This window comes from Lissotriton helveticus, chromosome 7 (genome assembly GCF_964261635.1).
Source record: "Lissotriton helveticus chromosome 7, aLisHel1.1, whole genome shotgun sequence".
NCBI classification, from domain to species: domain Eukaryota; kingdom Metazoa; phylum Chordata; class Amphibia; order Caudata; family Salamandridae; genus Lissotriton; species Lissotriton helveticus.
This window is the reverse complement of record NC_136068.1, coordinates 1,435,736,733-1,435,751,959: the sequence shown is the minus strand read 5'-3', so window position 1 is coordinate 1,435,751,959 and position 15,227 is coordinate 1,435,736,733. Positions and strand designations below refer to the sequence as shown.

At 41.9% G+C, this 15,227-nt stretch overlaps 1 protein-coding gene across 2 annotated transcripts in view; it reads right to left on the bottom strand.

The window, feature by feature from the left end:
* Positions 1-2,169: 2,169 nt before the first annotated feature.
* LOC144767454 (cytosolic phospholipase A2 gamma-like) overlaps positions 2,170-15,227 on the bottom strand; it is an 892,628-nt gene continuing 879,570 nt past the window's right edge. For both annotated transcript variants that reach the window (XM_078650877.1, XM_078650878.1), the window contains one exon: positions 2,170-2,605. In XM_078650877.1, the coding sequence (XP_078507003.1) occupies positions 2,451-2,605 (155 nt within the window). In that variant the 3' untranslated portion in view covers positions 2,170-2,450. The remainder of the gene's footprint in view (positions 2,606-15,227) is intronic.

Below are 15,227 nucleotides of genomic sequence, written 5' to 3'. Positions count from 1 at the left end.
AACCAGCACACCACATTAACCCACTTTGCACCACAGCCTTGGGACTACTGAAGACAGTGCTTCAGAAACAATGATGTTACTTGCACTGTGACTTGTCAGCACAGCAACGAGCATGGCCCCACCTTGCGCCGCAGCCCTGGTCTCTCCAACACTACTGGATGCTCTCACCAAGCCACTGCCTGCACCGTGACCGGAGGGAACGGCAGGCTGAAACACCCCTTCGCACCACAGCCCCGATTCCTGCTGATGCCAGCACTCCAGACTTCAACCTCACGGAGTTGGATCTGCAATGTGTGTAACTTCCAGGGCCCGATGACTAATGCACTGATTCCTAGAACCGACACCTGCCGACGCTGGTGAAATCTCCTCTTTGGAGCTCATCGCAAGGTTCACAACACGCAACATTTCCTAGTTACTGTTTGTAGATCTCCCCAACACCATAGCTGGCCCATGACCTTGCAGTCAGTCTGAACTGTTTGATTTATTTGTTCATGACGCTGTGATAGCCACGGACAGAGCTATTGACTTCAAGGAACTGTCTTTTATGTTTATTCTTGCAACATTCATAAATTTTTACTTTATGTTGAATTTTTATAATTTTAGACTTATTTTGCACAGATACATATTGGCTTTTTTCTAAAATATGTGTACTGTCCTTTTGTAGTGTTTTCACAGTATTACTGCGTGTTCTGTGCAAATGTTTTACACATTGCCTCTGAGATAAACCTGACTGCTCTTCCCAAGCTACTAAGGGGGTAAACAGGGATTATTTTTGACACTTAACTCCCTTATACTGACTAGAAGAAAGGGTCCCTTCTCGGACACGGTGCATACCCCTGCCAGCTTGATACCCTATGTCTAAAACCCCCTAACACTATTGATAACCTTACACCCTAGAATACATTTTAGGAAATGATTATGGTTCCAATGATGACAGTTATTTTATTCACTAATGATATATGAAGCCACTTAAGAAAACGTCACCATGTCAGTGGTGCATGGCCACTATTGTTACCAGCATTCTGAATGCACTATACAATAGTAAGGGGAAGACAGGGTTCCAACAATTTATTGTCACCCGTTGACAAATATTGACTGTGCATCTCAGCACTACGGATGATTTGTGCCATTGCACTTCACATGGCAGCATCCCTGAGAGTACATTAGTTACATTCTCTGGGTAAACACTTTCTTCCTGCATGATGACAGCATTGCCCTTGACAACATTCATTGCACTAATCACAACCACATTATCAAGTATCGGTCTTGGCAGCATCTCTGGCACCAAAGACAGAAGAATCTTCTCATCTGGCATAATTGATGGGTGTAAATATGTCACTGAATGGCAGTGTCCCCAATATTGCAGCTGCCAATGCTGTTTCCATTGTTGGGTTTTGCCTATGATTTCAAATGTATCTACAGGACAATATATGAAAATTGATTTTTGGTGCCAAAAATGCATCTAATGGTGAGAAAAGAAACGGTATTAATTGGCTCCCGAGTTTCAAATATACATAGTTCTGAATAGCCTTGGTACAAGTTAACACAGATTAGAAGGCCTATTCACAAAGGCAGTTTGATGTATATAAAGGAGTACTCTTTTAAATACTCTTACAAGCCTTTGTAAATGTACTACACATCACAGAAAATTGGAATTAAATTGTAATATTCAAGGAATGTTCATGTACATTTAGACAAATAAAAAGGTTTATGAACTCCTGTACTTTTACTAATAGAGAATTGGCCATTTCAAAGGTGGATTTAAAGCAACGCATGTAAGAGTACTTAAAAGAGTATTCTTGTAGTACACCTTTCTGTACCCATCAGTGCTTTTCTGAATCAAACACTTTGTGTTTTCATCTCATGATCGTTGTCATTTGTACATAAATATACCTGCTGACGTGGATGAAGGATAGATCTAGGGTGCTGTGGAAAATATACATTTATTGAATGAATACCTCTGCTCTTCTTCAGAACCTTCACTGTAGCCTATAACTTGGTAGGCAATGAATTCCACTTGTCCTTGTTTTCTTTCATTTGTCCCACCATGGCTTCCTTTATAAATTCGGCTTACTCGCTAGGTAAAGCTTCCCTTCCTCAAAAATCTCCATATTTTCCGATTTTCAACCTGGTGGCATGCACTAATAATAATAAGTCATATTAGCTGTCTGGCTATTTGGACCGATTTTTATTGGGCAGTCCTGAAGTTACTGACTAATGCGATTTGCGCTTTTCAATATAATTCCTGCAATTAATAAGCCAAAGCTAAGATAAAATAAATGGTTTGACATGTAACAGTTAGGCCTACATGCTGACAAAGACTTTTATTGTGGGATTTAAAATCTGAATAAAGCAAAGCAAGTACAACCGCGGCTATAAACATTTAAGATTGCTGAAAAATATTTTGCAGTTTGGCGACCAGTTTTGAGAACTCTAAGCCCTTTATTGCTTCATTGCTCTTTAACCAACTTCAGTATCTTCTCTCTAATTTTAGGTGCGCAGATCTTGATGTTCGCTCTTGCATATCCCCTTAGTGCATCGATTTCTCCTTTCAAATACTGGGTACGCAAAACTAAATACTGGACTGTGAGCGCCTTAATACCACCTGCGAAAAGGAAGAGAAATGACAAGTTGTAAGTATCAACATACTCATATGTCCTGTACTCAAATAGCTGGGCCATGTCAAATTATATGAACACCAATATAAAAAAAATCAGTGTTACCTGAATTTATGTTAATGAAATTGGTGAAAATAAGATGCTTGCAATGAAATCTCTGAGGTAGCTATTACAGCCAGGGCAATTTATAGGAATACCATGTTTGAAGGGTGTACCTTGTACTGTTGCATGACTGAGATGAGTCAACCTCGAAGCTAAGCAATGCATGTCTCACGCCCTCTTTCTTCACTTCCTGCTCCAGTCTTAACCAATTGATGTGGATCCACATCCCAGACTTTCCTCAGTAACTTTAAACTCCTCCCCTAAAGAATTTAATATCCTCCCAAGCCTCACAGTTATCAACTTCCAGATGATATTCTTGGCAGACATTCCTGGTCCTGATAGTCAGGAGTCGACTTTACCCATATCTCTGTTCATACATTTATAATACATTTTGTGCTATTTTCGAACGGACCCAATATGCAGTGCTTTCACCTCCTCAGCTTTGCTATTCCTAAAGCACTGTACTTTTTACCCTCAAAACTACTTGGGGGGGAAAGAGAACTCTCAACACCATGAAAGAAAAGTAAAAGAATCAAACTACTCTTCTTCCATTCCCCTAGCCTCTAATGAAGTGGGCCTTCAAAACAAGGCAAATATGTTTGACATGAGGAATGGGGACTATCCTGGAGCATCTACATGAGAACCTCATTTTCCCCTTGACCGGATTCTTCTCTGGCCATTTTCACATGCTTTTTGGTTAGTCCTTTTATTCTTCAGGAATGGAGGGATTTGGACTTTCTCTTCATTCGCAGGTTCTGTGCAAAAATATACTTGATGGAAATAGAACAATCGTTCAACCTCTTGATTGAGTGATGTTGTCTTTGATTAACCCAGGGGATCGTACCACTACAGATGCTATAAGCACCCACATAAAAGTGTTTAACATCTTATAGAAGAAATAATTGAGCATTGAGACCTGGGTCCTAGTCTTTGACTAAAGACTGATCAGTAGACAGCAGTAGAAGCTGCCTAATCTTTAGGTAAATACTTTGAATACCTGACATGAGCCATAAAGGGGGGATTAGAATGCTCAGTCATGCCGGATCAGTTGGAACAGCAGGCCTTGTAGCTATCATATATCTCCTGTGATGTGTTGACAGTGTCTACGTTGGCATCAAGAGCTTCAATATTGGAATGGGCTAGAGATTCAACAGATGAGGCTGAGAAAGTAAACTTACAGAAGATTTCTGTACCGGGGTTAAGTATTGCAGAGGTTATTTGGACCAGAAGGTACCTAAAGCTTTTCATGAGATGAGATATTCCCATATATGTAATGATAAGGGTTCAGGCTCTTCTAATGTAAAGATTCTGTCGATGGCAAATAAGTACAGATTCTCTCACCAAAAGTGTATCCAGTTACAGAAAGCTAGAAGTAAATCAGCACTCACACCTCCACCTGCAGAACACACCCTACAACACTCCTGACAGTTGTGGAGTAGAGGAAATGCAAGGATACCAGAAGTAAATACATATTAAAAACGTTGCATTAGTGTGGGCTTCCAGCATTTCATGGGTATTGGAGGTTGTGAGAAGTCTCCATTTTATGTTCTCTAGTCCCTGGAGGCAGGATCAAGACAGGAACACAATGGGTAGGCATCTCAACATTGATTCAAAGAAAACAAGTCCTTTCATGCCATCAGAAAAGCAACGAGCAGAAGTTTATTCCATATTGATTCAGTCAAAAAGGCAACAGCAGATTTTTACTAGGTACATTTACCAATACTTGAACAAGATCTGTTAATATCAATATGGACTCTCTACAAAGGATTATACCTCTTATTTAGCCATGGTCATTCATAGCAACATTAGATCTCCAGAAGGCCTATTACCACAGTCCTGTGATGAACTGTCATCAGAGATACCTGAGGTTGCAGTACAAGATCTTCATTTCTAGTTTTCAGTCCTTTCTTTTGCTCTTACATCTGCCAAAGACTTTCTACCATAGTATTGGGATTATTCATGAGAGAGATTTCCTCCCTTACCTAAATGTGGGCAAATGGAAGCTACATTCTCCCTCTTGGAGAGAGACAAGAAGGGGTATTAATCAGGTTCTGGCTGTGCTGCAAAACCACAGGATCTTGATCAACTGGAAACACATCTGTGAGTTCTGGCTCAAGATATGGAGTTCATTGTGTTGTGTTTTTGCTTAGATCCAGCTATAGATATGGCTTCTCATGAACTGCAGAAACAGGAGCTGCGGGATCCTGTTTCTTCCTTACTAAGGAGACCTCTCAGAGCCTATGCGTAGTTATTGGTGCCAGGAGACATGGCATGGACTAGATTTTAGTATCATGAGTCAGGTTCCATCTGGGTTTGGTGTTATGTCATGTGCTTTCATAATAGAGACCGCCATCCAGGATTTCAAAATCAGGATTCCACTGCCTCAATCCATCAGACAAAAGTTTCTGTGGTGGGTGTACTTCCATCATCTTATTCAAGGAAATCAGTAAGGGTGCCATGGATCACAGTGCAAGTAATAACAATGCCCCCTGACTATTGGTTCGGTAGTAAAACACAACATTAATCAGGGCTCAATAAGCCCCTCAGGCCTCTTGACCCTGGTACCATAGACTGGCCCGAGCTCACTAGCGACTTGCTGAAAGCCATCAAAAACCTTTTCAGACTGATGACCACATGTGTCAACATCTCAGCTTTCCTCAAGCACAACCCAACTGCAACGGCCCACCCAAAGGCCAGCACGACACAGAGAAACTCAGGTTGACAAAACGGCACTGCAAACAAGTGGAGAGTAAATTGGAAAAAAATCAAGACACCGTGAATAAAGACATCTTTAAATCAGCCTTAAGAAGCTATCACCAACACCACGCTAACAGATTTTGCAAAAATTCATCCATGCCAGCACTAACAGCAGCAATGAAAACGTGTGAATCATCAAAGATTTCACTGTGCCTCCTGTTGTCTCTATCAACATCAACCCATCATAAATCCATTGGAACAAGCTCTCAGAATTATTGTGTGGCAAAATTACTTATATATACAGTCACTTTGAGCCTCACCGGAACCTGTCACTGTAACAATTCAACTTTATATCACAGCTGATGAATGAACCCTGAAATCTTCAACTGTCATCACCACCACTGATATTGCTGCTGCCACAAAGTCTATCCTCTCAAGGTTCCATCTGACCATTGCTCCAAACACTCCTTCTCCAACGGACACCTACCAATAAGTGAACCACAAACACACATCCTCAATGCTTCCATCAACTCAGCCACATTCCTGAACACCTGGAAACATGCCACCTTCATGCTCCTGCTCAATAAACCATCTGATGGCCCAGCCACGCTTTCCATCTACAGATCCATCTAGCTCCTACCATACCCGGCAAAGGTCTTAGAGAATCGAATCAACTGATACCTCATCAACTACTTCACCAACCACCAGCTCCTTAAAGCAGCCCAGATTCAGGCCAAACCACAGTACAGAAACAGTGCTCATCACCACCGCAGATAAAATCTGCATGATCCTTGACAGAGGAAACATGACAATTCCTATTCTCCTGGCCCTCTATGCAGCATTTGACATGGTCTCACAACCCATGCTCAACTGGTGCTTGCATGAGATTGGCATCCAGGGAGCCGCTCTCTACTGGATCTAATCTTTCTTAACAGAATACAAGCAGTAAGCCTGGTAACTTACTCTTCTGAACCACACAAACCTATCTGTAGAGTGCCTCAATGTTCATCGCTCAGGCCCAACCTCTTCAACGGGGACATGATCTCCTGGCCAACGTCATCTGCGCAAATTACATTAACATTCTCTCTTACACAGATCACTCAAAACTCATACTCTCCCTTTCGTACAAGACCCCCAACAGATGAAACATGTTTACGACATGCATGACTGATGTCACCAACTAGATGAAAGCCAACTGTCCCAAGCTTAACAGCAACAAGACAGAAGTTGTGATCTTCAGCAACATCTCACCATGAGACTTCGACTGGTGACGAGCTGAACCCTTGCCAGGTACCTCATAATCAACAGCAAAAAAGGACATGACCACACAGGTCAACACCATGACTGCATCCTGCTTCCACACCCTGAAGATGCAGAGGTAGATCTTCAAATGGCTCCTGAGCAACAATGGAAAAAATATCTCTCACACCCTTGTCACAAGCAAATTGGTCTACTACGGGAACACCCTCGACAATGGGAATTCCAAGCAAATCACTAGACGACTACACACCATCCCAAACTCATCACTCGATTAAAATTCCTCAAACACTCATTCAAGGCACTACAGAATTCAGGCCTCAGGTACCTGAACAGTTGCATCTCCTTCCAACAACCACACAGACACATCCACTCGCACACACTCATACAAATACAAAATCAGATCAGGAGGACGGGTGTTCTCTTATATCACCCCTAAAGCATGGAACACCATCCTACAACATATCAGAGTCTGGCTTTTCAAATGAGCAACCTACCATAGGCAGGGCTAGGCACATACATCTGCTCAATGCCAGGATACCCTCACAGATGATAGTGCGCTTTACAAATCCGCATACCATAACACCTGTTGCACACTGGTAGCTACATCCCTGTGTCGTTTGTTCCCTATGTGTCATTCCTCGAACTGGAAAGACTTAGCAGTTTGACTGGCCCTGTTGGGGTTTTCTTAAAGGGCATCAGGGATGGTAGTGTCTTTTTATATGGACACTATGACATTGAAGCTCTACATAAACCATTAAGGAGGAAATTGCTTGAGGATACTCCATTTTGTAACTGGGGCTGTCTTTCAAGCACTGAACAACGTGGAAGCAGAAAGACTAAGTAAATATAATATAGCAGGCTTACTGAGTCCAAATGTGTTCAGAACAAATAAATAAAGATGGGGCGATCCAGGTATTTTTACAGAACAGGAGAATACACCAGACCATCTTTTCTGTGAAAGGGCACAGTTAAAAGAAGCTAAGGCAAATCCCTCCATATCCTGACCCTGGCCAAAGGATTTTCGTTGATGCCTTCCCCTTTACCTTCTAACTTCAAATATTTTGTCTTAGATAATAGGGAAGGTACCTCAGTCCTACTGATTGTGCCGGGTTCTCATCCTGATAGCCTCTGTTACACTTGATGATGATAACTTCCAAGTGATTAATTCCATCAAAGCCCTCTCCTCTAATGTTCCCTACTCTATCTTCAGTAGTTCTAAATCATCTCCTGACTCACTTGCACCTACAGATTGAGCGGATTAGCCTTCAAAAAAGGGGATTGTCACAGGTTGTAGCCATTGCAGGCATTATACAGAGATTTTACTTTGTGTTACTGTTTCCAACACTGGGCATCCTTTAGCAAGTTGTGTCTTTTGACAGGGGAAACACTATAGTCTCCTTTCTTCTCCTTATCTGCAAGACAGATTTAAATACAAGGCATTCTTCCTCTGCCCTCCATCTCCAATGGGCCACCATAAAATCCTTTTGAGAGCTGAGGCAGGAGATTTATGTCTGAAACATTTGCTCTTAGAGCAATATAGGGGGCTATTGGAATCATGACCTCGAGTACCTCACTTTAGAGGTGATCTTTTTAGTAGCATCATTTCTACAAGGTGGTTGCTTGAGCTAGGAGTTTATCTTGTAAACATTTCCTTTGCATTTTGAATGAGAGAATATGGCTTTTCTGTTCCGTTCTGAACAGGAATATTCCGTTCTGAATTAATTTCAGAACCTTTCTTCCCTGGGGATTATCCTCCCTATACTGTGGGTGTGTAATCTGGGTTAGAAATGTTTTTGTGTTTGGTGGTTGTAGATACTTTTCTGCTGTATGATTCTTTTTTTCTAAAATTTTGGTCTGCTCGACAGGGGTTATAAATACCTCCCGTCCCCTCCCTGAGTCACCCAGTGCCTTCTCTGATTTCTCTTACTCATGATATTTTAGAGGTGCATGTCCTATGGGCGACAGGGAAAGTGGATGTTGGTACTAGAGAACTAAAAGATTCATAGCTTATTGAAAGAGTTAATAAAGATCTGTGCAACGGATGCATCAAGGTAGTTTAATAAAAACGTCGGGTTGTGTGTTAGAATGTCATAGCAGAAAGCAGAATTATCGAGTCTGACAACCATCTTGTCCTAAATATTGTTGTTAAAATAAAATAGCCAACTGGGTGTAGGTTTTCTACTAATAACTCTTATGGGGAGATATTTTGCCAACTTACTTACAATTAGTGTTCACTTCCTTTCCTTTTTTTCAGTGTTTTTCTGAGTCAAACCGTTGGGGATATCTGGGATGACACAGAATGTCTTTTGGGTAGGTGAATTATGATATATGCCAACTGAGATGTGAGAAATGGGTAAAAAATTTATGTAAGTAAGGAGATTAAAGTTACTTACGCCCATCTGCGAGCAGCCGCGGGCCGTGGAGGGAGTTACGGTGGGGCAGTGAGGCGGGGAGGGGGAGGGGCGGGGTGGAGGGTGCTAAAAACAGGCACATGGATCATTGCAGGTAAGTACACAATTTAATTAATAAAACGAGATTCGTAGCGCACACTGCATGGCAAAAAGCAATGCTGTGCGCGCTACGAATTTCGTTTTATTAATTAAATTGTGTACTTACCTGCAATGATCCATGTGCCTGTTTTTAGCGATCCTCCACTCCGCCCCTCCCCCTCCCCGCCTCCCTGCCCCACCGTAACTCCCTCCACGGCCCGCGGCTGTCTGCGAGGTGTGTAGAAAGGTTGAGCTTTATGCAGTGAGACTAGTTAGGCATCACTATACAATACTCCCTCAATGCCCCAAAATAGGTCCTTTGAATTCACACTTTTAAATCCTTAGCTCAGTCCTGGTAGAGTGGCAGAGAGCAGTTAGGCTTTACTAGAGGAACGTGTTAAGTATTTAAGTGTACAAAGAGGCTGATAGATAATTGACATGACTCAAAAGAAATACAACACCAATTTAGGAAAGTGTATTTTTTTTAACATAAATGTTGAGACCGAAATGAACACAATCGGATGAGTATTATCAGAGTTATTGATTTTAGAAGGCAAAATAAATCAGTGCAATTCACTACAGTAAAACATCAACATTGAGGCTCAAATGAACACGCACTAGTGACAAGCTTTTTTCACTAGCAGGTCAAGTTGTGTGGAACCCACTGGAGGGGTACGGTGATGCAGGTCCCAGGACAAGGCCACGACAGTCAGTTGAGTTTTACCTGGCTCGTAGGGCCCAGATGCCGAGTTTCTCTGGTTGTCGCTAGTGCTGAAGCAGGAGGAATGGGAGAGCTGATTTTACTGCTTAGACAGTGCTGGTGAGGAAATGGATGCAAGAAGTCAACAATAAGAACACTGAGGTGGTCGGTTGAAGGTACTGCGGAGTTCTCTCGAGTTACAGAGTCAAGGAAAGGTAGTGATAACCGGATTGGTCATCAAAAAGCCTTGGCAGTGGTAAGGTCACCCTGAAGTTATTTTGACTCCCAGGAGTCCAGGGGAAAATAATGACAACATGAAACTTGCTGGAGGCCAGGACTATGCTTCCCACAACGCAATGACCATTTACTTTTGGGCGATCCCTCAGCTGGCTCAATAGCCAGTGATTCTTTGGTTCCAGGAGCGTGCTTTCCCTGCTTACTGCAGGGGACTACTGCCACTAGTCCAAAGACGGTTTGGAGTTCCCTTTGGCTCTCAATGGGGACAATCTGTCTGGGGGAACTGGTATTTGGTCTGGGACGAGTCACAGTTGTGAAGTTGCTGAGTGATTACCACAGGGACAGAGTATTGCGCATTTGTTTAGTGCAGGTTATGAAGTCGCAGATTCAGGTCTCTTCGTTGTCCTTTGCTGCAAGTCTAAACAGATGTGAGGCTCTGGTGCAGGGTGCCCCGTAAATTCTAGATTTAGAGTTTTAGGAGTGTGGGTCCAAGTTACCAATGTGGTGCTAGCTCCAGCGGCTAATCTGCCCCTGAGGAGACCACATCTGCGGATTTTTGTGTGCCACCCTTGCCTCCCAGAACCCTCTATTTAGCTACTTTTTAAAATGGCAGAAACCTACCATGGCTGTACAGACCAGGTAGCCCACCCTAGTGATGTGGCTAGCCTTCTGGGGGTGTACTCCTCCTGATGACCTAATTTTTCCACTTGCCTGGGTGCAAATAGGGGTTGGCAGTTTTCTCCTTTTGGAAGCAGCCTGGATGCATATCAGAAATGTTGTAAGCTTTGAAGCTCACCGCCTTGATGTGCCACTTCACTAGCCATCCTGTCAGGGAGGGAGGTGTCACATCCTGCCCAGGCAGGCCTTTGTTTCTGACGCCAGGGAGTTTCAGTTTTCACACCTCCTAGCAGCATATTAGAATCCTGTTTCGGCAGCAGCAGCTTCAAGCTGACATCCAGGACATAGGAAATGCGGGGGCAACAGATGGGCAACCTTTGTGGCAGCCACCTTGGTGCATGTCCCATCAAACCCGACATGGGCATCATGTCAGTGGTGATGAGCAAGTTGTTTGATACCAAACATGACCATTTTCAGTGGGACCACAATGGAGCTGGTAAACTCTGGGTGCCAGCCCATACTATCATGTGGCCCCCTGAACATTTATAGTAGCCCTTAATGGAAAGAGGCTACGATAGGGACATATGTGCTTGCACTTCTAAGTCTACACCTCACTTGGTAAAGATTAGAACAAAGAAGAAAGTATTCAGATTATTGGGAACAGTAGTAAAAGTAAACCATTACAAGTAATGGGAATTTCATTTCATTATTAGATTCAGGTAATGAATAAATTTCCCTATTAGAATTCTACTTTTATATGTTTTATCTGTGTGTTTGTTTGTATATTTTTTTGTCCAGCTCCCAAATTTGCTTTCCCTAATCCTGTTCCTTGTGTGTACAATCTCCTTTTAAGGTCTGTATTCCGACAGATTGAGCTGCTTTGCAAAACCGATTTCACCACACACACATCCTTCATAACACCATATAACACAAAATGCAACATACAGAAACATAAATGTACATTGATATATGGAAAGGGGCTTTTGGATAGACCCTTTAGCTACTGGCTATTTTCAGCAAGCTACCTGCAGGATTGACTCTATGGCTATGTGTCATGTTTTCAGCTCATGTTTCCATAGATGTCTCCATTGTTTCATGTACGTTCACTTGCTAATAGTTATAGTGCAAAGAAACACTGCACCCGAAATCCCAATAACTCTTCCCAACAGCCTTTGTCATGTATTAGAACTGACCAGTATTTTTACTAATCACCTATTTTACTGCCATCCAATATGTTTCGTTCATAGTGGGTGGAAACCAAAGGTTCCAACATGACGACACCGGGAGAGCATCCATATTGTCTGTTCAAATGACTCTTTTGGAAAGTTTAAACATGGTGCACATACACTTGTGGCAGGACTATCGTTATCTCTGGAAATCATGAAATGCAGTTGGTGGAGCAGCAGCTTCACAGGCCTGTGTATCCCCACAAAACTGATTGCCCGGGCGGGCCCAGTCAATAGAGCATGAGGTGTCTGTGTTCGAATGGTAATGTCAACTGTATGGTAAACGGCTATGTCCCCTGCTTTTAGTGTCCAACAGTAAGTATCTTGTATCCTGAATTTAGTTTTTTTGATCCATTCACATACTCATCTAGAATGTTCATGAAGGCCTAGGCTTTGTCCCTTGACATGAGTGCTGTGTTGGACCAGAAGGCTGCACCAAGCATGCTCTATTTAATTGACTGCTGACTACAGTACTAACATGAAGATCAGTGGTGGCAGCTTACTGTATTTCAGTGATTATATAGGTGAATTGCCTAATGCTAATGTACCTGGGGATCCTTGGGATGAATATATAATCCCCATGCCTCCTATGCCGCAACCCTCTGATTTACCACCTGAGGATATTGGCGGCTTTCATAACATTATGAAACGGGCTGCATCATATAAGACAGTTCATTAACTGCAATACCAAATTTGTTGTATATTGTATTATATGTGTGGTCTAATATATACAGGCAGCACCAGCAGACCACTTAAGGAGCTCATACAAGAACATATAAGAGCTATAAGGAACAACAATCTCAATTATCATCTTTCTGTACACTAAAACTCTGCCCATTCCACCACAGAACTAATCCATATTAAGTTTCATGGCACAGCTCACGCTGTGTGCAGCCCGCGAGGAGGTGGCAGAGCACTCATCCTTAGGAGGTTGTAAATCAAGTGAATAACTAAACTGCGGGCAGTAAATATGGGACTGAATACAGACAGGGAATTGCACGTGTTTATCACTGACTGATGTAAGGTGGTCAAACGTCTAGATGTTTGTTATGAAATACTTCTCATATACCTAAGCTGTATATTTGTTCTATATTACTGTATGAGATATATGTTTGTAATAGACATGTGATTGGATCAAGTTTCTGCCTCTAGAAAGATAGTACACTGTTAACAACACAGCACTGTTTTCAATACATATGATTGGCTATGAAGAACATATGCAATTTGTCACGAAAAATTTCTCTTACTTTTCATACTAATTTTGTTATTAGATATATTGTTTGTAAAGCCATATTATTGAACTAAATCTATATCTCTTGTGTGATTTCCTCTTTTTACCACGGGTAGATTATGGTGAGCTGATTTTTGGTTATTAATAATATGCCCCAAGTCTTTGAAAATGCATCTATGATGACCAGTAACCTGTGATGATTTAATGACCAACTGTCAGTTGTCCCAAGATTCAGAATTATCTATACATACTGATCGGCCTATGTAAATCATAACTAAGCCACTTCTATATTTAGCTGTACTTATTCTAACTCACCTGCATGTATTAGCTATTTGGTTACAGGGTCTATTTTTTTACTTACTCATTTGTTGCTTTTTATTATATAATTTCCTATGTATTTACACTTACAGTTCATAGTAGGTACACGCTCTGTTTGACTTTTGTTCTCATTGTTGCATACTCAAGTTATCATTGTTTTTACTTTTTCTATCACTTATTTTCTTTTTATACTGTCATCTGTAAATTTATTTGGGACTCTGAACGTGCCTCTCTCCTCTCCTCTCTTTTTTTTTAGAATCAGTTCTTTTCTGTGACTGACTCTATAGTACTATTAGAAATACAGCTACTGAGACCGGTTCCAAAGGCCACCAACGTGGAAGTACTTCAACACTGACCCGCATCGTTTTCTTCACCGTCCTCAGTTTCATCTTTTATTGCATTGGACACTTATTTAAGACACTTCTGCTGCCACCACTCCTACTCTGAGAATTGTAAAAGGAAGAGTCAAGCAGCACGGACATACGGCATTGCCGTTGTTCAGGTAAAACTTGTCAATCCCATGGTTTCATAGCATTGTAGATCAAATGGGTTCTGCTTCACTGAAGGCTCCAGTCGCATTGTTTTTCTTTGTAATACAGGGGATTTCCCATCCTGACCATCCATTTTGTCACGTTTATGACCATGAATCAATATTTACCATTATGCTCACATTGTCTGACATAGCATTGCTACCTTTGTATTAGTACAATATTGATACTGGGCATGGCTTACCATATCTATTAGGTTTCTGACTAGACAACAGGCCGGTGTCTTTTCATGAAATGTATGTTTTTGCTTAAACTTACTTTATCATCTTTCCATGTCCCAGAATGGAGCTTATCATGGACTCCTGGCCTTATTTCATTTTCGTGCATCTTGTGATACCAGACCTGTCTTCATAGGTTATTGGTAAAATGTGTGGGCTTAATCTACTTATACTTATACACATACTTTATACTTAGCCATTACTAATCCCAACACATGTTCAGTCTGTTACAGTCTGAAACAATACATGATCTCGCTTGATATGTGATCAGGGGGACCTGGCAACTGACCAGTGTTCTAATATTCTTTGGGGTAAGTGACTTTATTGTTTGCATTTTCCTGCCACACAGGAGTACTGGGGTGTGAAAATGATTTGGCTTTTACTCACTTGGTCTCTATCTATGACAAAGCATTCTATCCACTGTACTTTTACATACAAGATTGGACTGTATTTTGTCTTTTTCATTGTAGTTTTTATTCTCATCCAGCATACGTACATGGTTTCTGGACAGATCCTTTTACGCCTTCCAGCATAGTTGACACCTATGGGCAATACATGGTTCCAACTATTTCATTGGACGCCCAGACGCTTCATAAGCAATGTCAGGGCGCGCCAAAGGCTAGCCCGTCTGCGCCCGTCCATGCCTGGACCGGGCCCAGGGCCAGAACCCCTACTCCTCCCAAGACAGACCCAACTGTCATTCGATTTTCACGGGAGGAGCTACTTGCTCTCAGGCCAAAAATAACCTGCCCCATACTACCATGTCTGCCAGACACCAAATCATGTCCTAGCTGCAAACTATCTTTGAATCCATCCGGAAGAGAGGGATCGACTACCAGTGGTTCTCAGCCTAAGAGTTTGCCTCCCAAAGTTTTCAGGGCAGGTCTAATCAACACACGATCACTAGTCAAACATAATTCCAAAACAATGGAACTTATAGAAACCCCTCGATATTCTTTTTATCA